The 17,600-nt window shown below is 45.1% G+C and overlaps 1 protein-coding gene across 2 annotated transcripts in view; it reads right to left on the bottom strand.

The window, feature by feature from the left end:
* Smarcc1 (SWI/SNF related, matrix associated, actin dependent regulator of chromatin, subfamily c, member 1) overlaps nucleotides 1–17,600 on the bottom strand; it is a gene marked incomplete at its 5' end in the record, with an annotated part of 135,052 nt that overhangs the window by 18,901 nt on the left and 98,551 nt on the right. For both annotated transcript variants that reach the window (XM_013513379.1, XM_013513380.1), the window contains 1 exon segment: nucleotides 7,135–7,269. In XM_013513379.1, the coding sequence (XP_013368833.1) occupies nucleotides 7,135–7,269 (135 nt within the window).

Below are 17,600 nucleotides of genomic sequence, written 5' to 3'. Positions count from 1 at the left end.
AGTGTTGGCATCACAGACATGTGCTTCCATGCCTGGCCACGCAGAGATTTTTCTTTCTCCACGCTAGCATTTATTTGGGGACTAACTTCCCCATCTTGCAAAGAATAGAATCTTTTTCATTGGGGGGGGAGTAACCAGGAATCAAACTCAGGACCCTGAGCTTGCCAGGCAGGTGCTATGCCACTAAGCAATACACCTGGCCCTAGGACCTTTTTTTTTTTTCCTTTTCCTTTTTCTTTTTGAGACAGTGTCTCCTTATGTAGTTCAGGCTAGCCTTGAGCTCACTTTGTAGCCCACGCTGGTCTCAAACTTGCAACGATTCTCCTGCCTCAGCCTCCCAAATGCTGGGATTACAGGCGTGCGCCACCACGCCCGGCTTAGAATCTATTATTAAGAGGATAGGTTAGCTGGGTGTAGTGGTGCATTTCTATCATCCTAGCATTTGGGAGCCTGAAGTAGGAAGGTTAAAAATTTGAGACCAGCCTGGGCTGCACAGCAAGACCCTGTCAAGCGAGTGGTAGTGGTGGTGGTGGTGGTAATGCAACAATGGGGAGGGAAGAAAACTTGCGCACGTTTGCTATGTGAACTAACCTCAATTACCCTATTTATTTCTGAGCTTCACCTGTGATTTTAAAAAGTAATTAAAAGAAAATAATTAGAAGAATTAAAAAGGATTTAACATACACACACTTGAGAGCAAACCCATTTAAGCTAAAGCTTCAATACAGGAGTAACAAGTCCCCTGAGGTAAGGGTGACCTGCCGGCTCCTGGAGGCCCTCCCGCCAGAGGCACAGCCGTGGCTGTGGGAGGGAGCGCCCCTGTTGGGCCACTCACCTCATCTGTACTGAATGTCGCTGAAGATCATGTTCACTGCTGTGGCCATTAGAAAGAGTATGAACTAGAGTATTTGGGCAAAATCTGGCAGTACTCTGTGTATTTTACACACATCTGGAGATGTGTCCTGGGTGTGCATAAGGAAAGTCACTAAGGTATTACCTTTCGTGTATCATCTCAGATTCACTGAGCAGTAGAGAAAAGCAAGTTGCAAAAGAAATACAATCCCTAATATATAAAAATGTGATCATGTGTAAACACATCTATACCCACACTGAAAATGTTCCAGGTGACACGAAACTAATAGGAATTATCCCTAGGAATGAAACCAAGGGTAGGAAAGACCTTTTAATTTACTGTCTGAAAGAAAATTTTTTCCTCTAGTACCAGGGCTTGAATCTAGAGCCTTGTCCTCACTAGCTAAGCACTATATCACTGGGCTACCTCACAGGTGTTTTGTTTTGTTTTGTGTTTTATTTTGTAAGGACACGGACTTGCTAAATTGCCCAGCTTAGCTTCAAACTCCCCATTTTCTGTCTCAGCTTCCCGAGTAGCTAGGATTACAAGTGTGTACCACTGTGCCTAGCTTACTACCTGAAAATTTTAACAAGTCACACATATTTTTGTAATGAAAAGAAACACTAAAAATGCCCCAAGTCATGAGTCACAGACATCTTGATTTTATTGTGTCTTCTCCATTTCCTAGGACTATGGAGTCTCAAAAGCTACCATGAATAGCGCGAATTATTCATGTAAATAGGGTGTCAGCAACCCATTAACCTTCTTCATGACTCCGATCTGGCTCTAGAACCAGTTTTGCAGGAGGCTTCCTCTTCCTCTTTGCTCCACCTTCGGTACCCGCCCACTTCATTTCCATGGCTGTCACCCTGGCCACAGTCCCTATCTCACACGGGCCGCCCGAACAGCCACCTCTCCAGACTCCCCCATTTGACCCTGCCAGCTTGTGAGGTTCTCTGCACCACGGAGTAGACAGACTCATCTGCTGAACAGTAACGAAGGTCACTCCGGTCCCCAGGGCCCAGCAGGCGTTCTGCATTTCTTTCTCTTTTGCATGGCCGGGGGTGGGTGCTGGTGACTGAACCCAGGGCATCATCACACAGGCCAAGCCAGGCTCTACCCCTGAGCTACAACGCAGCTCCACATTTCAATCAGAGTAAAGGAAAGGCCTCAATGGCTCACAGGGACTTCCATGAGGTGGTCACCTCTGTTTCTCTCACTTGATCCTCCTAACTCCCCGGCCTCCTTTACGCTTCAGCTCATCTCACTATGTAAGTGATGGTAAACCTTTCAAAGTGGTGTGTAATAGCCGCTGCAGCATGCATGCTACGGGTTGGCCACCACTGCCTCATGCCCTAGTTCCCTGACGGATCAGTTGTGCTCCCATCCCAGACCTCTGCAGTGGCTGTGTCTGACCTTCACCTACCAAGTGTGGTGTCAGTTTCTGAATAATAGTTACTCTGATGGCACCTCTTAAACCTGATGTCCCTCCTGTGCCATCCCCAACCTCCGGCCAACAACATGCTCACACGTGTATCTATAAGTATGTATGTGTACATGCACGTTCAAAGCACGTAACACTTTACGGCTTCCTTAACTTGCTCATTATTCCTAAGTTCCAACAAGGCACAGAGTTTTGTTGAGCTTTTTTTTTTTGGTACTGGGAATCGAACTCAGGAACTTGCACTCGCCAGACAGGCCACCTGTGCCGCTGAGCTATATCCCCGGCTCTTTGTTGAGCTTTATGCACCACTTTAAGCCTTGTACTTACATGTCAGAAATGTAAGCATTCAATGAATGGACAGAAGACTTCAGCCATCATCTCAACTGCAAAAGCCATCATGGGCAGGATGACTCTTCATTCTCCTAAGCAATCATGTGTTTCTCTTTGAATTTCAGGATTTGGGCCATTCTTACAATGAGATCAATGCCTCCCCCCAGAAGCTCTCCTTGATAATCCAAGCTGACTAGGAACCCACGCCCTCCTCCTCCTCCGAACTTTTATTGCCCAGTACCTCATAGTATTTGGTCTCTTTATGTGCTGATGCCTCACCCACCCTCTACCTTCCTTAAGCAGGGGTCTGAGTTTCTCAAACTTCGCGTTTCCTTCAGTGTCTCTCCTCTTTTAGAAGATGCCGAATTTCCACTCCCAGCCAAATCTCAGAAGGCATTTAGTCCGGAAGTGAATTCTCACTGACCTCAAAGTGGTTTTTGTTTTCTTTAAACCACTCAAATGTGCATGACTTGGGGAAGGCCCTTGTACTTCATTCCTTCCACACAGCTCTAATACCCAGCACAACCCACGTCTGAAGCCTGCTCCTTGACTATATGTCCTGTGAGCCTGGTGCCAGAGACAGGTGCCAGCTGGGCACCCTCCCTTGACCTGGAGTTGATACCTTTCGTTGTGCTGCCCCTTTGACAGGCTCTGAAGCTTCCATAGCTGCGCCCCTCTGCAGCCTATACTACTCAAGAACCTGGATAATGGTTCCCGCGCACTCATCACAGGCGAACTCGTATGCCTATGGAAGATTCAAACTTTTACAACTCCCCCCGACCCCAGTACTCAGGATTAAACACAGGCTCTTTGCACTGGGCTAAATCCCATGCCTTTTCAGACAGGGTCTCTCTAAAATGCCCAGGCTGGGACTCCAACTTGCAATTCCCCTGCTGCTGCTCCAAAGTTGGGATTACAGGTGTGTGATTGCCTGGCTCCAGCTTACAGCCTCATTCTTAATTACTAAATACTTAAGACTAAAGAGAATATTTGAATTTCAGTCGTTAGAGAACAAAAAAAAAACTTCATATCTGATTCTGTAAGAATCAGATTCAGTATCTGATTCAGTAAGAGAAGCAAATGTTTACTTTAAATACAGCTGCCCTGAAACTCTGTACGCTCCCCGGGGTAAAGGCTGAGCGAGAATGTACTTTAAGGTGAAGCAGGAGTGTGTGGCCGGCGCAGGGGAATTAGGTGGCGAGCTAGGAGGCTCGACAGCCAGCTAACCTGTCCTTTCCGAAGTAACTGCCTGACAGACACACAAGAGAAGGAGGGACAGAACCCTCCACGGGCTAAAATGCGAGAGCAACAGCTACTGTGTGAGATACAGTGATAAAGATGGGTTTGAGAGCTGGCTGTGTCACTCACGGCCTGTGTGATGGAAGGGCCAGGCTGTACCTGTCCAGGCTCCGACAGCATCAGCAAGAAGGGCTAACAAAGGAATGGCCTATGTTTTTCACCCAATGTCACTGCTGGATTCTTGTACAGAACATTAGAAGTAATCAGTGTTTTCTTGCTTATGGTTTCCTCACATAATTTTTGGCAACTAAATCTGGAAACCTATAAAAATGCTTTAGTACAGTCAGTGATCTAATGTATGTTCAAAAAGCCACGAGCGGCTTATAAATATTGAACACTTCACATGCAGCTGTTGCACTGGCTTGCACACATACTTACTGAACACTAAATGTCCCAAACACTGCACCAGCGCAGGCTGCATTTCACTCACTTCATCCTCACAACAGTGTGTGTGGAAATCCTCAAGGGAAAACAGTCACGGCTTTCTCGGCCACAAAGGACAGCTCACTCCTACCACACAGTAGGTCACGCCTTACTTGTGCATGAAAGGAATGGGTCACATTCTGAAGGTCAGAGATCATCTGGGAGTTGAAGAGTCAGTCTTCAAGCCGGCCTCCAGCAGCACCATGTGCTGACCCTACCTACCACTCTGGGAGCCAGGCCTGGTCTGTGTGACTGAGACGACACAACAGCAGTGGGATGTGACCTCCAAGTTCAGCTGCTATGCGATGGTGTGGCTTGACTTTTGGGTGCTTTTTTACACTCCTGCTCTTTGACTCATTTACTCAGAAACCATGTGATAATGTGTGCCTTTTGTTCTCAGCACTAAGCACTGTGGTAACTTTCACATAGCTGTAAGTAATTAATACTGTTGAGCTACTGGCGTTTATTGGGCAGGACTAGGGACTATCCTCTACACAGTTTTTCTGCCATAACTGAAGTTGATACTAAATGCTGTAAGAAAATGAAGGCAGACCATCAAAGAATTCAAGCAGAGCGGCCTTGTACGTTCGGTATTTGGTGTTTTCCCATTTTCATTTGTGGTATTTATTCAGAAACTACCTTGTAAAATATTTTGCATGTGCTGCTAGAATTGAATACTTTAAAAAAAAAAAAAAAAGACGACAAGGCCAACTGTGGGAGTGCTTAACTACACTCCCAGTCACTCAGAAGGCTAAAGCTGGAGGGTCACTTGAGCCCAGGGGTGTTTTATTTTGGAAACAGGGTCTCACCATGAAGTCTAGACTGGTCTCAAATTCATTACATAGCCCAAGTCGGCCTCAAACTCATGATCCTCCTGTGTAAGCCTCCCAACTACTGGGATTAAAGGGTAGGAGTTTGAGGCTACAGTACCCAGAGCATATCCAGCTGATCTCGAGACTGAATAAAAATGGACCATGGTGAGTTACTGGAGTGCTACAGGAAGAACAGGGCAGAAGACTTGGGTGGACTGACCACTATGAAACTGAGCAATGTAAACACATCATAAAGTGGCCACTCTTACAGATTATTCTTGGGGTTCTATTAAAAAAGCTTTAATGAGAAGATTCTTACTCTTCTAACTCACAGTTCATCCTACCCTTAGAGAGAGAGGTCCCACGAATACAGAGGACTACCCGAGTCCAGGTTCCTTTTCAGTGGCAGATACTCAACAATGCAAAGAATGGTTAGACCGACTTTTAGAAGATCCTGGTAGGATTCAGATGCGTTTTATACTTTGACTCTTGCTTTTGACCCACTGTAGTAAGACGTCAAATGTGTCTTGGTCACTTGCTGTACCCTAGAACCCTATGACCCAACTGCTGGACATGGCCTTTTCTGTGTTCAACAACTGGGATCTAGATACGGGTGAAAGGAGAGGGACTGAAAAAAACAGGGCCAAATTATGGCCGATGCAATTGGCAATGCTTTAAGCATGCCCTAGTAGTCCAAAGGAAAACCTAAGCCCTATCAGGGAAAGAGTTCTTGCCTTAAATGCAAGGCAACTGGACCCCGGGACACAAGTGACCAAGCCAATGTCTTGACCCTGCTGTGTGTGTTACGCAGCCAATATGCCTGACTCGTGGCACTGGACAACCGACTGTACCTGCTCTCAAAAGTGGGGGCAGGAGAGCCAAAACCCTCACCACCTGCTCTGATAAAGAAGATGGAGGGGCTCTGCAGTGCCCCTGTCCACAGCCATCTCCACCTTCTGTGAAGAACCCCAGTGACCCAGGATGTCATGGGATAAAGCCAACCCCACCTGAACTCTCTGAGGAAAAAGACCACCCAAAAGAAGAAAGCTACTCCTGTGAACCTCCGTTAGACCTGAGGCTCTTCAAAAAACAAGACTCCAGTACAGCGCCAGGTGTTATTTGCTTTTTCACTTTTTTCAACCTAGGCAGTGAGCCACAATAGCCCAAGATAGTTGGAGAGAACATAATCACCAATAAATAGGGCCTATGGCTCCTTTCAGCCGGAAGCAGGCATGTGAAGCTAAGAGGCCCCCACATCCTCAGCAACCCCGGAAGAATTAAGGGATTTATGTTTCTCAGTGGGGAAACGATGCAGGACATTAGGGCATGGCTGGTAGGCTGTGCAAATGGGTATGAACTCCTAATCATGGAGACCCAGGATACATGCCCAGAAAAAGAATTTCCAAACCCAGTACCTGGTACCAAATCAGAAAGTGCTACCTTCAGTTTCTCGATCTGGCCTGAAATCAAGTAGGTTTTTGAGAGGATGACCCACACCTGATGTCACGATGGGGGTAACAAAGATGGCACTCATCAACCCTGAGGCCCCTCTAAGCTCTTTCGGGAACTTGCTCTCTCCTTGCAGAGTGTATTTCTTTTCCTATGTTAATCGGCCTGGACTCACTCTGCAGAACATATTTCTTTTCCCACCTTTAACAAATATAAAGCCTTGCTACCTTAAAAAAAAAAAAAAAAAAAAAAAAAACAGTTCCTTTTCTTCATAATCACTGGGTGATAATCCTTTGGAAAAGACAAATCAGACAAAATAACAGAAGAGCTACAGAGACTCATGGAGTAGGCCACCATTTTTATTATCTAACTTGCCTTTCTCAACAGTGGCCAGGTTTTTTTCATACCAGGAATTGAACTCAGGCTCTTGAGCCTGCCATGCAGGCGCTGTGCTGCTGAGCTATAGCCCTGGCCAGGCCAGGTTTTAATTGTTAAAGTACCACAGTGCAATCCCCCTTACTTACAGCCTCTTTCTCTCTGTCCATGATAGTTTCAAGCTCCTCAAAATGTCGAAGTTTAATTTCTAGTTTCTTCATTTGAGTCTCAACCAGCAGGGCTACCAGAGACTTGATCTTTCTCTCTTCCACAGCAGCCAGGTGCTAAGGCAAAAGAACATTCACACTATTTAGGTAAGTAATTGCTTAAAAAACTTAAAATACTCAAGTTGCCATTCAAAGTGGAACTTATGCATGCCAGAATGTACCTTAGATGCCCACTTTGTTTGTTCCTGTCAAACATGTCAATTTAAAAATACCACTGCCCCTAAATTTCTGTACCACTGTCCCTAAATTTCTGGTGATAACTCGACCTTATCCAAGGGTTAAAGGAAATCCCCCTGCAGTAAACTCCTTTCAAGGAGTCTGTTAGGGATGGGAGGGTGAGCTATGACTCTGCTGGGCCAAGGAGGAGGATCTGGAAGCCACACCCTCACCTCTCACCCCTCTGACATCCTGTCCTCCCTCCAAATGTGAGGCCTTTCACTGCTCTGTGGTGAGCATACTGTATGTGGAAAGGACAAAACAGAGCTTCACCCAGACGTGGAGGAACAAGTCCAGACCCACAAAAGCAAACACATGAAAGATGCCCCTCTCTTGCAAAAGCCCCACAGTGAGTCCTACTCATGCCTTGTGCCAGTTAAGCAGGACAAAGGCGGCAGCACCACACTGCCTATATCTGGCCAGGCCCCTGTACTTACAAGGGTCAGTTCTATCTTCTACAGACATCACCTGGCCCTTCCCGGCCACTCCCAACACCATTCTGCGTCCCCTCGCATCACACCCTCAGAACTTCCCTGCCCCCCTTGCTTGTACACGCTGTGTCACGGACAGCACGGAGTGGCTATCGCACTTACTCATCTAACACACAGGAGGAGTTTAATACGAGCTTTCCGGAGCTAAACTGAGACCTAACACTCAGATGAAAACCTTACTTTTCATTTTTCCTTACAGTCGAAAAGGGGAAATGTAGTTTTATGTTTAAGTTACGGTGACCCATCTGCAGGAAGATTCAGAAATAGAAACAGGAGGTAATGATGAGGTTTTATAGCATTTATGATCATGTTTGCCTCCTTAAAGTAGTACGAGTGATACCAAGAACACCAAAGGTTTAAATAAAATAGTATATAATTCTAAGCCTGTCAGCAGTGTACAGTAAAAAAATTTCTATTTTCAAACAATGAACTTATTCATGATGTAATACTGAAGTGCTACAAAAAAGTACAGAGAAAGTCACCTTCTCACTTCTTTAGCCAGCCACCAGCAACCCTTCATTTGAGAGTTTGTAGACCATTTTTATAAAAATTTGATTCCTTGAAATCTGATGGTTTTGGTAGAAAATGTATTTTCCTGAGATTCATAAAGGAATTTGGGGACACCCTCATGTATTACTAAAGAAATAATCCCAAAATATGTCCTCTCAAAACTTCAGATCGGGCTGGGGGTTTAGCTCAGCGGCAAAAGCGCCTGCCTGGCACGCGCAAGGTCGTGAGTTCGGTTCCCGGTACCGGAGAAAAACCAAAAAAAAAAAAAACTTCAGATCACCCCTATTATCCCAGCACACAGGAGGCTGATTCAGGGGAATCATAGGATTGAGGCAGTCTGAACGACACACTTAAGAGACCCTGTCTCAAAAAACAGTAACAAAAACTAGCAGATCACATGTTCTCAAAATGAAAGGGTCATCAATGGAAATTTCACAACACAAGGCAGAAAAAAAATTCTACAAGTTTCTAGATAGGCAAATAGACAAAAAACAGGCTACAAAAAAAATCTGAACTGTATCAGATTCTTAAGAGCAAAACTAGATTTTTGAGGAAAATGGTAAATGCCTTCCCAAGTCTAAAGGATAATGAATTTCAAGCAACTTAAATCAACTAAGAGTAGGGTGGTGAGAAAAAAAAAATCAACTAAGAGTACAGATAAAAACATGTTTGAAGTCAAGGACTCCCAAGACTTTACATGCTACACATGCTACTGGAGGCTGTGTTCTAGTTCTTGTCCAGAAAAACAGAGACCATGGCTCCAGAAGTCACAGACTCAAGCTAAGAATGAAACCGTGAGCTCACAGAGAGTGCACAGCAGCAGGTCAGATGTGAACCAAACCAAAGCAAAACAAGCAAGAGGCTGATAACTAGCAGTGGCTGACAGGTATACAGTGAACTGATTATACTGTTCTATTTCCCTTTATAAACCAATGCTTCCATAATGAAGTCTAAAGGTGCACTGGGATGGGTCAGCAAACGGTGCCAGAACAATGGGACATCAAGTACAAAAGAGTAAGTCTGGATCCATACCTTGCTGGACATGGTGGCACGTATGTATAATCCCAGCACTTGGGAGGCTGAGGCAGGAGGATCACCACAAATCTGAGGGCAGCCTAAGACTCTGTCTCAGGGGGCGGGGGGGGGGACGGGACCTAACACTGAATTTTTAGAACAAAACTCAGCAGTACGAGTGACCCTGGACTTAATCCCTAATACTGGAAAGAAAAAAATGAAGTCAAAATACAACCTAAAGACTGTGAGAAAATATGTACAAATCATGTATCTGAAAGACCTGAATCTCAAACATATAAGGAAGTTCTACAACTCCTGTGTACTACTGATGGAAACCTTGCAGGACTTTGAACATAATGCTAGGAACCACCTCGAGGCACCAGGCAAATTCTGAAGATGCACAGGGTAGAAGGTTACAGTGTTAGGTTTAAGGAAGAACAAAGTTCCTCAACCTCTGACTCCATGACTGCCAAGTTCTCAATCCAAAGTACTAGAAAATCACACCAGAAGAAGTGAGGAGAACAAGGCTGACAAAAGCTCCCATCCAGGTATATCTCAGTTATCCCCCAACACCCCGCTGCTCTCAACATCACAAAGGAAAGTTCAATTGTATATATACACTCTACTCCACCTGGAGCACCAGTATTTTGGTACACACCTAACTATCAACCAAAAACACAAGCCCCAGATAGTATAAACACTGGATTTAGCAAGAATAGAATGAACTTAAGGATGATTGCCATGTTCACATCAATAGAAAAAAAGTGTTCAGATAAAAGAATGCTGTCAGTCGAGATTTAGAATCTAGTAACTGAAAATTACAACTCTATGACTAGGTAACAAAAAGTACTCAAACTGCAGCAAACAGAGGGAAAAAAAAGCTAACATTTAAGACTATTCCTACTGAACTACCTTCAAAAATAAAGGTGAAGTCAAGACCTTTGTGTGTGTGTGTGTGTCTTTTTTTTTTTTTATTTTTGGTTTTTCTCCGGTATCGGAACCGAACTCACGACCTTGCACTTGCCAGGCAGGCGCTTTGCCGCTGAGCTAAATCCCCAGCCCCCGTGTGTGTCTTTTTGAGACAGTTTCGCCATGGAGTTCAGGCTGGCCTCAAACTCGGTGATCCTCCTGCCTCAATCTAGAATTCTGGAATTATAGATGTGTGCCACCATGCCGGGCCGAAGTCACGACCTTTCAAGAGAAAATTCTTAGTGAGCTTCCCCCATCAAGTGAATCTCTTAAAGAGTTTAGTTTTCCTTGAAGTGGCAGAAGTCACTGCCAGCAGCATGTTAGAAATTCTAAAGCAAATACCCAGATAAGGTGGAAAAATCCTATTCTACACAATTAGGTTCCAGTGGAATGGAGGAAAAAATCAAGGAGCACAGGGTAGAGAAAATCGATCTAAGTTTCTAGCACAAATGGGATAATAAAAATAATTTGGATTAAGCTGTAATAATTCAAGAATGAATTAGGAAGAACACAGAAAGAATAATGAAATCATCTAGTAAGATCGCAAAAGAGAAGAAAAAAATTCGAGGGCCTGCGGTACAGGCAGCTCAAACGGCAGAGTGCTACAAGAGGCCACCGGGCTCAGGGCTCACCACCAGGAACAGATGACAACACTGGATTAATTAGAAGTAAGATGCCACTACCGAAGGCACTTCAAGCAAATAGAAAGTACACAGGGCTGCTCTGTACTATTTCTGTAACTCACATGAATCTAGTTATTTTAAAACAAACATAAGCCAGGTGTGGTGGCACACTGTTGTGAGTTCGAGACTAGCCTGGGTTACAAAGTGAGCTCCAGGCCAGCCTGAACTGCATAGCGAGACCCTGTCTCAAAAAAGGACGAAAACAAAAAACAAAAACAAACATATGCCAAAGGTTTAAAGTCCACTGAAGGCCACACAAGTATCAAGGAGTAGGTAAGAGATAAAATCCTGGTTTGCAGACTCAGGTATAAGGCGGAAGTGGTATTTAATAGCCAGCTGTTCACACACAGGTCACTGTACTTCCTCACACACTAAGGGATCTGGTTCTGTGAAGACAGGAGCCAACTTCAGCTAAGTTTGAAAGGGTCTTTGTTTACACGCACTCTCCTGGTCTCCCTTTATACTCGTGTTTCCAGGCAGCAGAGCTGAGTTCACAGCGAGGGCACCGGGGCCAGCCTGCTACCAAGGTGTAGAACCATGGTGTGGAAAGCAAGCCATGAAACTGGAGGAACAGTCTCCACCCCAGGGCTGGGGGGAAGACACGAAGTTTTCCCGTCAGCAACTGCACACAGCTGCAGCCGTGCATCTGTTGCCCTAGGAGCCCATGCTGCCAGCAGATTGCTGAGGGTACCAGGTACCCAGGACAAGGCAGCAGTGCACTTCCACTGCTGGTTCTCACACCTCTACTGCTGCCTCACCACACTGCACGGCATCAGCTTCCCTCACTCCCACCTCCACAGCCGGGGCCGAGGAAGGAGCTCATTGGGTATGGAGTAGAAATGGCGTAAGAGGAGGCAGCCTGCTGCAGAGCTCAGCATTCACCCAAGCCTGATGCTAGGAAAGTCCCTAGGGACACTGAGTGACGTAGTGAGGGCAGCACTTCAAAGTGGAAGACAGGGCAACCAGCAGACTAAAGCAGCAAACTCGAGTGAGAAGTTTAGGAAAAGATAAAACAGCAAAACTGAACCTCTAAACTGTAAGGCGGTTTGCTTATGGTAATGATTTAATGGATTTTTTTCCTTCTATTTCTGAGATAGGAGCTTGCTATATGGCACAGGTCGGCACAGAACAGGGTTACTTCCTGAGGCCAAGACCCTTAAGAAGTTCAAACCAGGCATGCTGGTGTGTGCCTCGCAGTACCAACTACTTAGGAGGCTGAAGCAGGAGGATCACTTTAGCCCAGGTGTTGAGGCCAGCCACAAAAACAGTGAGGTCTGGGGGCAGAGGGGGGCTTGTGGTCAGGAACAGAAGTACACAGTTTGAAATCTTATGCTTGATTAGATAAATATTACCAGGTGCTGGATATAAAGAAAACTCATGGCTGAATTGAGAAAAACATCTGTATGTGGTCCAAATGGCCAAATGAGAATTGTTATAGTGAGGAGAAATAATTTTATTAAGGATTTACTTCATTCCAATCACTGTGGTAGGTGTTTTCATGTAACTTCTTTTCCTTCTAATAATGAATAACTACCAAAAAAATAAAGTATTACTTCTATTTTATATAGAATGCAACTGAAGCTCAGATGAGTTAAGGTTAGAACCAAGGGTCGCAGTAAGTAAAAGAAATGGGGAAATGAATTCAGTTCTTTTGAGAGCCTAATAATAAAACTACGCCATAAGAAAGATGACAGACTAAGAGACAGAAGAATCAGGTGTGGTGGCCCATGGCTATATATTCTAGCTACTTGGGAGGCTGAGGCAGAAGGATTGCTGCCTCAAGGCCAGGGTGAGCAAGTGAAAGGGAGTGCGGTGGAGATGTAGATTAGCAGTAAACCACATGCTTAGTATTCATGAGCCCTGAAACTGGATCCCCAATACTGGAGCGGGGGGAGCAGCAGAGACAACTTAACAACAGTATTTTCTACATGTTTTTTTTCTCTCTGTTGTTCATTTTTTGGTTCCTAACAACTAGAAACCCAAGTGACAACTGGTATGTTAGAGATACCAGCCCTTCACCCCATGAGGATTTCTGAGCTACCTGGTAGATCTCATTGTAAAATGCTGAAAAACCTTTTAATTGGCATGGAGAATTTTATGAGATTATACTTGAAGCCTCTAGATTGGGGTTTTGGTCTGATTCCTGTTCAAGCATCAGTAGTTACATGACTTTAGCTGTTAACTTCTTTACGTCAGTTTCTATATGTAAGAAATGGAGAAGTTCAATAAACTCAAATCACTCAGCAACATTATTTGTTTTTTGGTTTTTGTTTTTTTGAGACAGGGTCTCACTATGTAGTTTAGACTGGACTTGAAGTCACTACGGAGCCCAGGCTGCCTTGAACTCGCAGCGATCCTCCTACCTTAGCTTCACAAGTGTTGGGATTACAGGGGTGTGCCACCGTGCCTGGTTTCAAAATTTTCAATTTGATAAATTTATACACAGTTTTTTCAGAAAGGATCTGATTCAAACAAAATGCTATCCATTCACAAAATTATGTTACTTGCCTAAGGTAAAAGATTACTAAGTGATATAACTGAAACAAACAGACAAAACCAAATTAACAGGCCTCTTAGTTATTAGCATCTCAGCAATCTTTTTCTTTCTTTCTTTCTTTCTTTCTTTTTTTTTTTTGGTACCGGGAATCAAACTCAGGACCTTGTGCCTGCCAGGCAGGCGTTTATGCCACTGAGCTATATCCCCAGCAAAAAACGTATTTTTTCAGAAGTATTTTCCTTTTGTGCTGGGAATTGAACTCAGGACCTTGCACTTGCCAGGCTGGCACTTGTGCCACTGAGCTAGATCCCCAGCCCGCCTCTAAATTATTAGAAGGGACTTTTGGTGTGGCCACAAACTTACAGGCCTTTGGTTCCATCAGAAGGCAGGGTCAGGACAGGCTAACTGCCTTGCATGACAAAAACCAGTGGTGCCTGGGAATGTCCATGCTCTGTCTCTGGCAGTTTCCTCTGACTCCCCAGCTGCCATGCCAGTAGCACAGTGACCCTGCTGAAGGGACCTGAGGACACGTCAAGAGGGAAGAGAGCCAGCCAGCATGCACAGGACGAGGAAGAACCCACATGTGAGGGGAACTGCTCTATGGACTCCACTCACAGCACAACTGCCTCACCGTTTAGTGCTCAAATTTCAAAAAATAATGAAATTTAATAAAAAAGGAACATTAATGACAGAGAGGGAAATCATACCACAGAATAAAGCAGATGGTCTGTGACACGGGACCACAAAGCCTGGCAACTCTGACACCTGTAGAGATGTGCAAAGTCCAGGGAGAATTAAAAATTCTTTTCCTGTTTTATTGTAAATGGCAGAAAGAGGACCCAAAGGAAATACTTTTCTGGAAGAAATTAGGGAAGAATAAAGCAGCAGGGTGTGAAAGAAAATGTTTCTCATATCCAGCAACTGTGACACTAAGAAATGGCTTCAGGACAAAGATCAAATCCAGATGTGGCCCACCAAGCCGGAGCTGAGGGCGGGCAGTCAGCTTTCCATAGGCATCGCGTGGGGCTGCCAGGAACACAAAAGTGCGCTTCCAACATCCCACAGGAAGGACAGCCATGAGCCGGTGACCCCGCTATGTTCTTTCACTGCAGAGCTTCTTAGATTTGTTAATGTTTCTATCAGATTTGCTAAGTTTCCACTCAGCCACTATTTTCTTGTCCCCTTCATTCTGGAGGGCTTACTCCATGTCTACTGCACACCCAACCTGGCCCCCACGTCCCCAGCGAAGTACTACTGTCTCTTCCTCTGTGTCCGCCTCGTTAGTATCGCTGCCGTGCACTGTTTCTGATAATTCTCCCTCCTCATCAACTGTGCTCTGTGTCATCTCATACGTCCTCCCAACTTCTCTGCACTACTATTACTACAGTCACAAATCCAGATCCTTCCAAATAGATAAATTTTAGGCATAAAAAGGAAGTAAGAATGACTAAAAGCAGTGGCTTTTGTACCATGGAGAGCACATCTCGAACACCGAACTCCCAGAGCACCCTCACTTACACCACCTGAACTTAAGTGCAGAGAGAGGATATAAACTGAAAAGGAAAGCAACAAGTAGCAGGCAGGCCAAGAAAGCTACTCAGCAGCAAAGCCAGGAGAGAGGAGGAGACTTGGAAGAAACAGAAAGGGGAAAGTGCCCAGGGGAGAGTAATCCAGGGAGAACCACTGCGCCCTAATCGGGGAACCAGGCATGTGTACTTGGCAAGATTTCAAAATTTCTATGACCTGTGACTATTTTGGGCCTTGCATTCAAACGCTTGATGAGTGCGAGTGTGTGTTTCATCACTGTCATGTTAGTCCCAAATCTGAACTTGGTGACCAACACTCAATGCTACTCACAAATAACCTCTCCTATGGACCCTAAGTTGGGCCCCCAAACTCTGCTTGACACAAAAAGGCATCAGGGGCCTTTGGGATACTTATTTTTCAAGCAGGGGAAAGGCACATAGTTGTTGTATTCAGCGCAGCTCTCTTAAACTCCTGGGGAGCAGACGGTGCAGGATGGAGAAATGAAGACAAGAGTCAGAATGTAGAAACATGAGGTCGGGCAGAGCCCTCTCTCCTGATGGGAGAGAAAGAACTGCCCAAAGACTGCAGCTGTTTATTTATACACTGGGCTAATGTCACTTGACGCCCCTCTGCCTATCAGCTTGTTCACGTGACTCGCCTTGGGCACTTCAAGTTCCCGGACTGGCCTTGCTCCAGCCCCACACACGTAATGGATCTCCAGCTTCAGCCACTCCCCACACAGTTTGTAATCAGGGAGGTCATGACGGCAAGCCTTCCACCTACGTGTGCTCCATGTCCCCTTACCTCTAACGTCTTGTGACTCAAATGTACAGTGGCAGTTTTCCCATCTCAAGAAGGAGATTCAGACATAAAGGAGCAAGCTGTGGCATGTGTCAGAGGGGAAAGTGTTTCACTAGCTTAGAGCTAACACCCAGTTCCTATGAACGTAAACCTACTTTTGTCACTTTAGGGTGTGTGGAAGGACACGGAGAGATCTGTGAATGAATCTGAAGGAACGTCTGGTTTAAGAAATGCGATCTCTGTTTCCTTAGAAGAACTGAGCCTATTGCTGTTGGACAGAAGAGAACGTGTTCTAGGTCCTGAGGCTTCTTATTTATTCCAGTGTGAGTTCCGGGGCCTTCGTTCCCTCCAAGGCTGGTCACCCAGATGGGAGGCACCGGAGCATCGGGCCACCACTCCTCCAGGTGGGGCCATGCACATCTCACTGGGTACAACCCAAAACAGAACTCGCTTTTCACGAGCTTCTCCTACAGCAAGGACGGGAGAAGCAGAGATAACCCCAATTATCTGTTAAGGATCTGTTAAGCAAGATCTAGAGCCTCTAATTACCATTCCACACCAGAGAATGACAAACTCTTAATAGCAAATCTGTTTATAGATACAAAATAAAATGAGTAAGAGAAACTTGGATTGGCTGGGTAAGTTATGGTAATTACAGTAATCTAAGTGAATTCCTCACCCCCTGATTACCATGTAACACAAAGATGACTGCATCTAGCTGTTAATGGCGTTCAACAACTCCCATGTGCAAAGCCATAGAGCATGAGTATTATTTTCACAAATCAGAGGGCATCAAAAGATAAACCTCCTACTTTATTAGAGGTAAGAGTAGTTGATGACAGGCGAGTGAAAATTCAGGCAGCTACCCCCCTCCCACTGCCCTCTGGACATTCTTCTAGACTTTGTAAGAGACAGTAAAGGGCCAGGCCACGTGACTGACCCAAGTGGTTTCTACGCAGCCAAGAAGTCAAACAATTGTTGTAAGACTGTCTGCAGTGCATAACAGACACATTTACATGCCCAAAGCCGCAATTATGAACAGTCATGAGGCCCTAGAAAAATATCACAAAGAATAGTTCCTTCTCAGGCAATGCAGAGTAGTACCACAGAGGAGTGAAAGAAACAAACTCTATGAAGGAAGATTTTCCAAAAATTTTAGATGAAGATAAGAAGACCATGGATTCTGTTCGGCAGAATGGCAAATAAGTCAGGAAAGACAAGAAAAGAGGCTTGAACAAATACTCAAAGACGTTTCTAGTAGACGAGAAAAACAAGACGAAAGTGAAAGAGTCAAATTGGTACCTACATCACCGCTCATTTAAGCAAGGGAATTTGTAGGGGAATGTTAGGGAAAAAAGAATTAGTCTAGTTGAACCAGGCATGGGGGTGCATGCCAGCAATCCCAACAACTGGGGAGGCTGAGGCAGGAGGATCGCTGTGAGTTCGAGGCCAGCCTGAACTGCACAGTGAAACCCTGTCTTTAAAAAAGGAGGGGAAGGAAAAGAAAAAGAAAGAAAGCAAACATCCAGCTGAATTTTGAAAAGACAAAAAATTTTCAGTGCTGGGCTTGGTGGTACATATCTGTAATCCCTGTACTTGGGAGGTGAGGCAGGAGGATCACTCTGAGTTTGAGACCAGCCTGAGCTACACAGTGAGTTCAAGGCCAGCCTGACCTGCAGA

This window comes from Chinchilla lanigera, unplaced genomic scaffold, assembly GCF_000276665.1.
Source record: "Chinchilla lanigera isolate Chin_1 unplaced genomic scaffold, ChiLan1.0 scaffold00019, whole genome shotgun sequence".
NCBI classification, from domain to species: Eukaryota; Metazoa; Chordata; class Mammalia; order Rodentia; family Chinchillidae; genus Chinchilla; species Chinchilla lanigera.
This window is presented reverse-complemented; position numbering and strand designations above follow the sequence as displayed.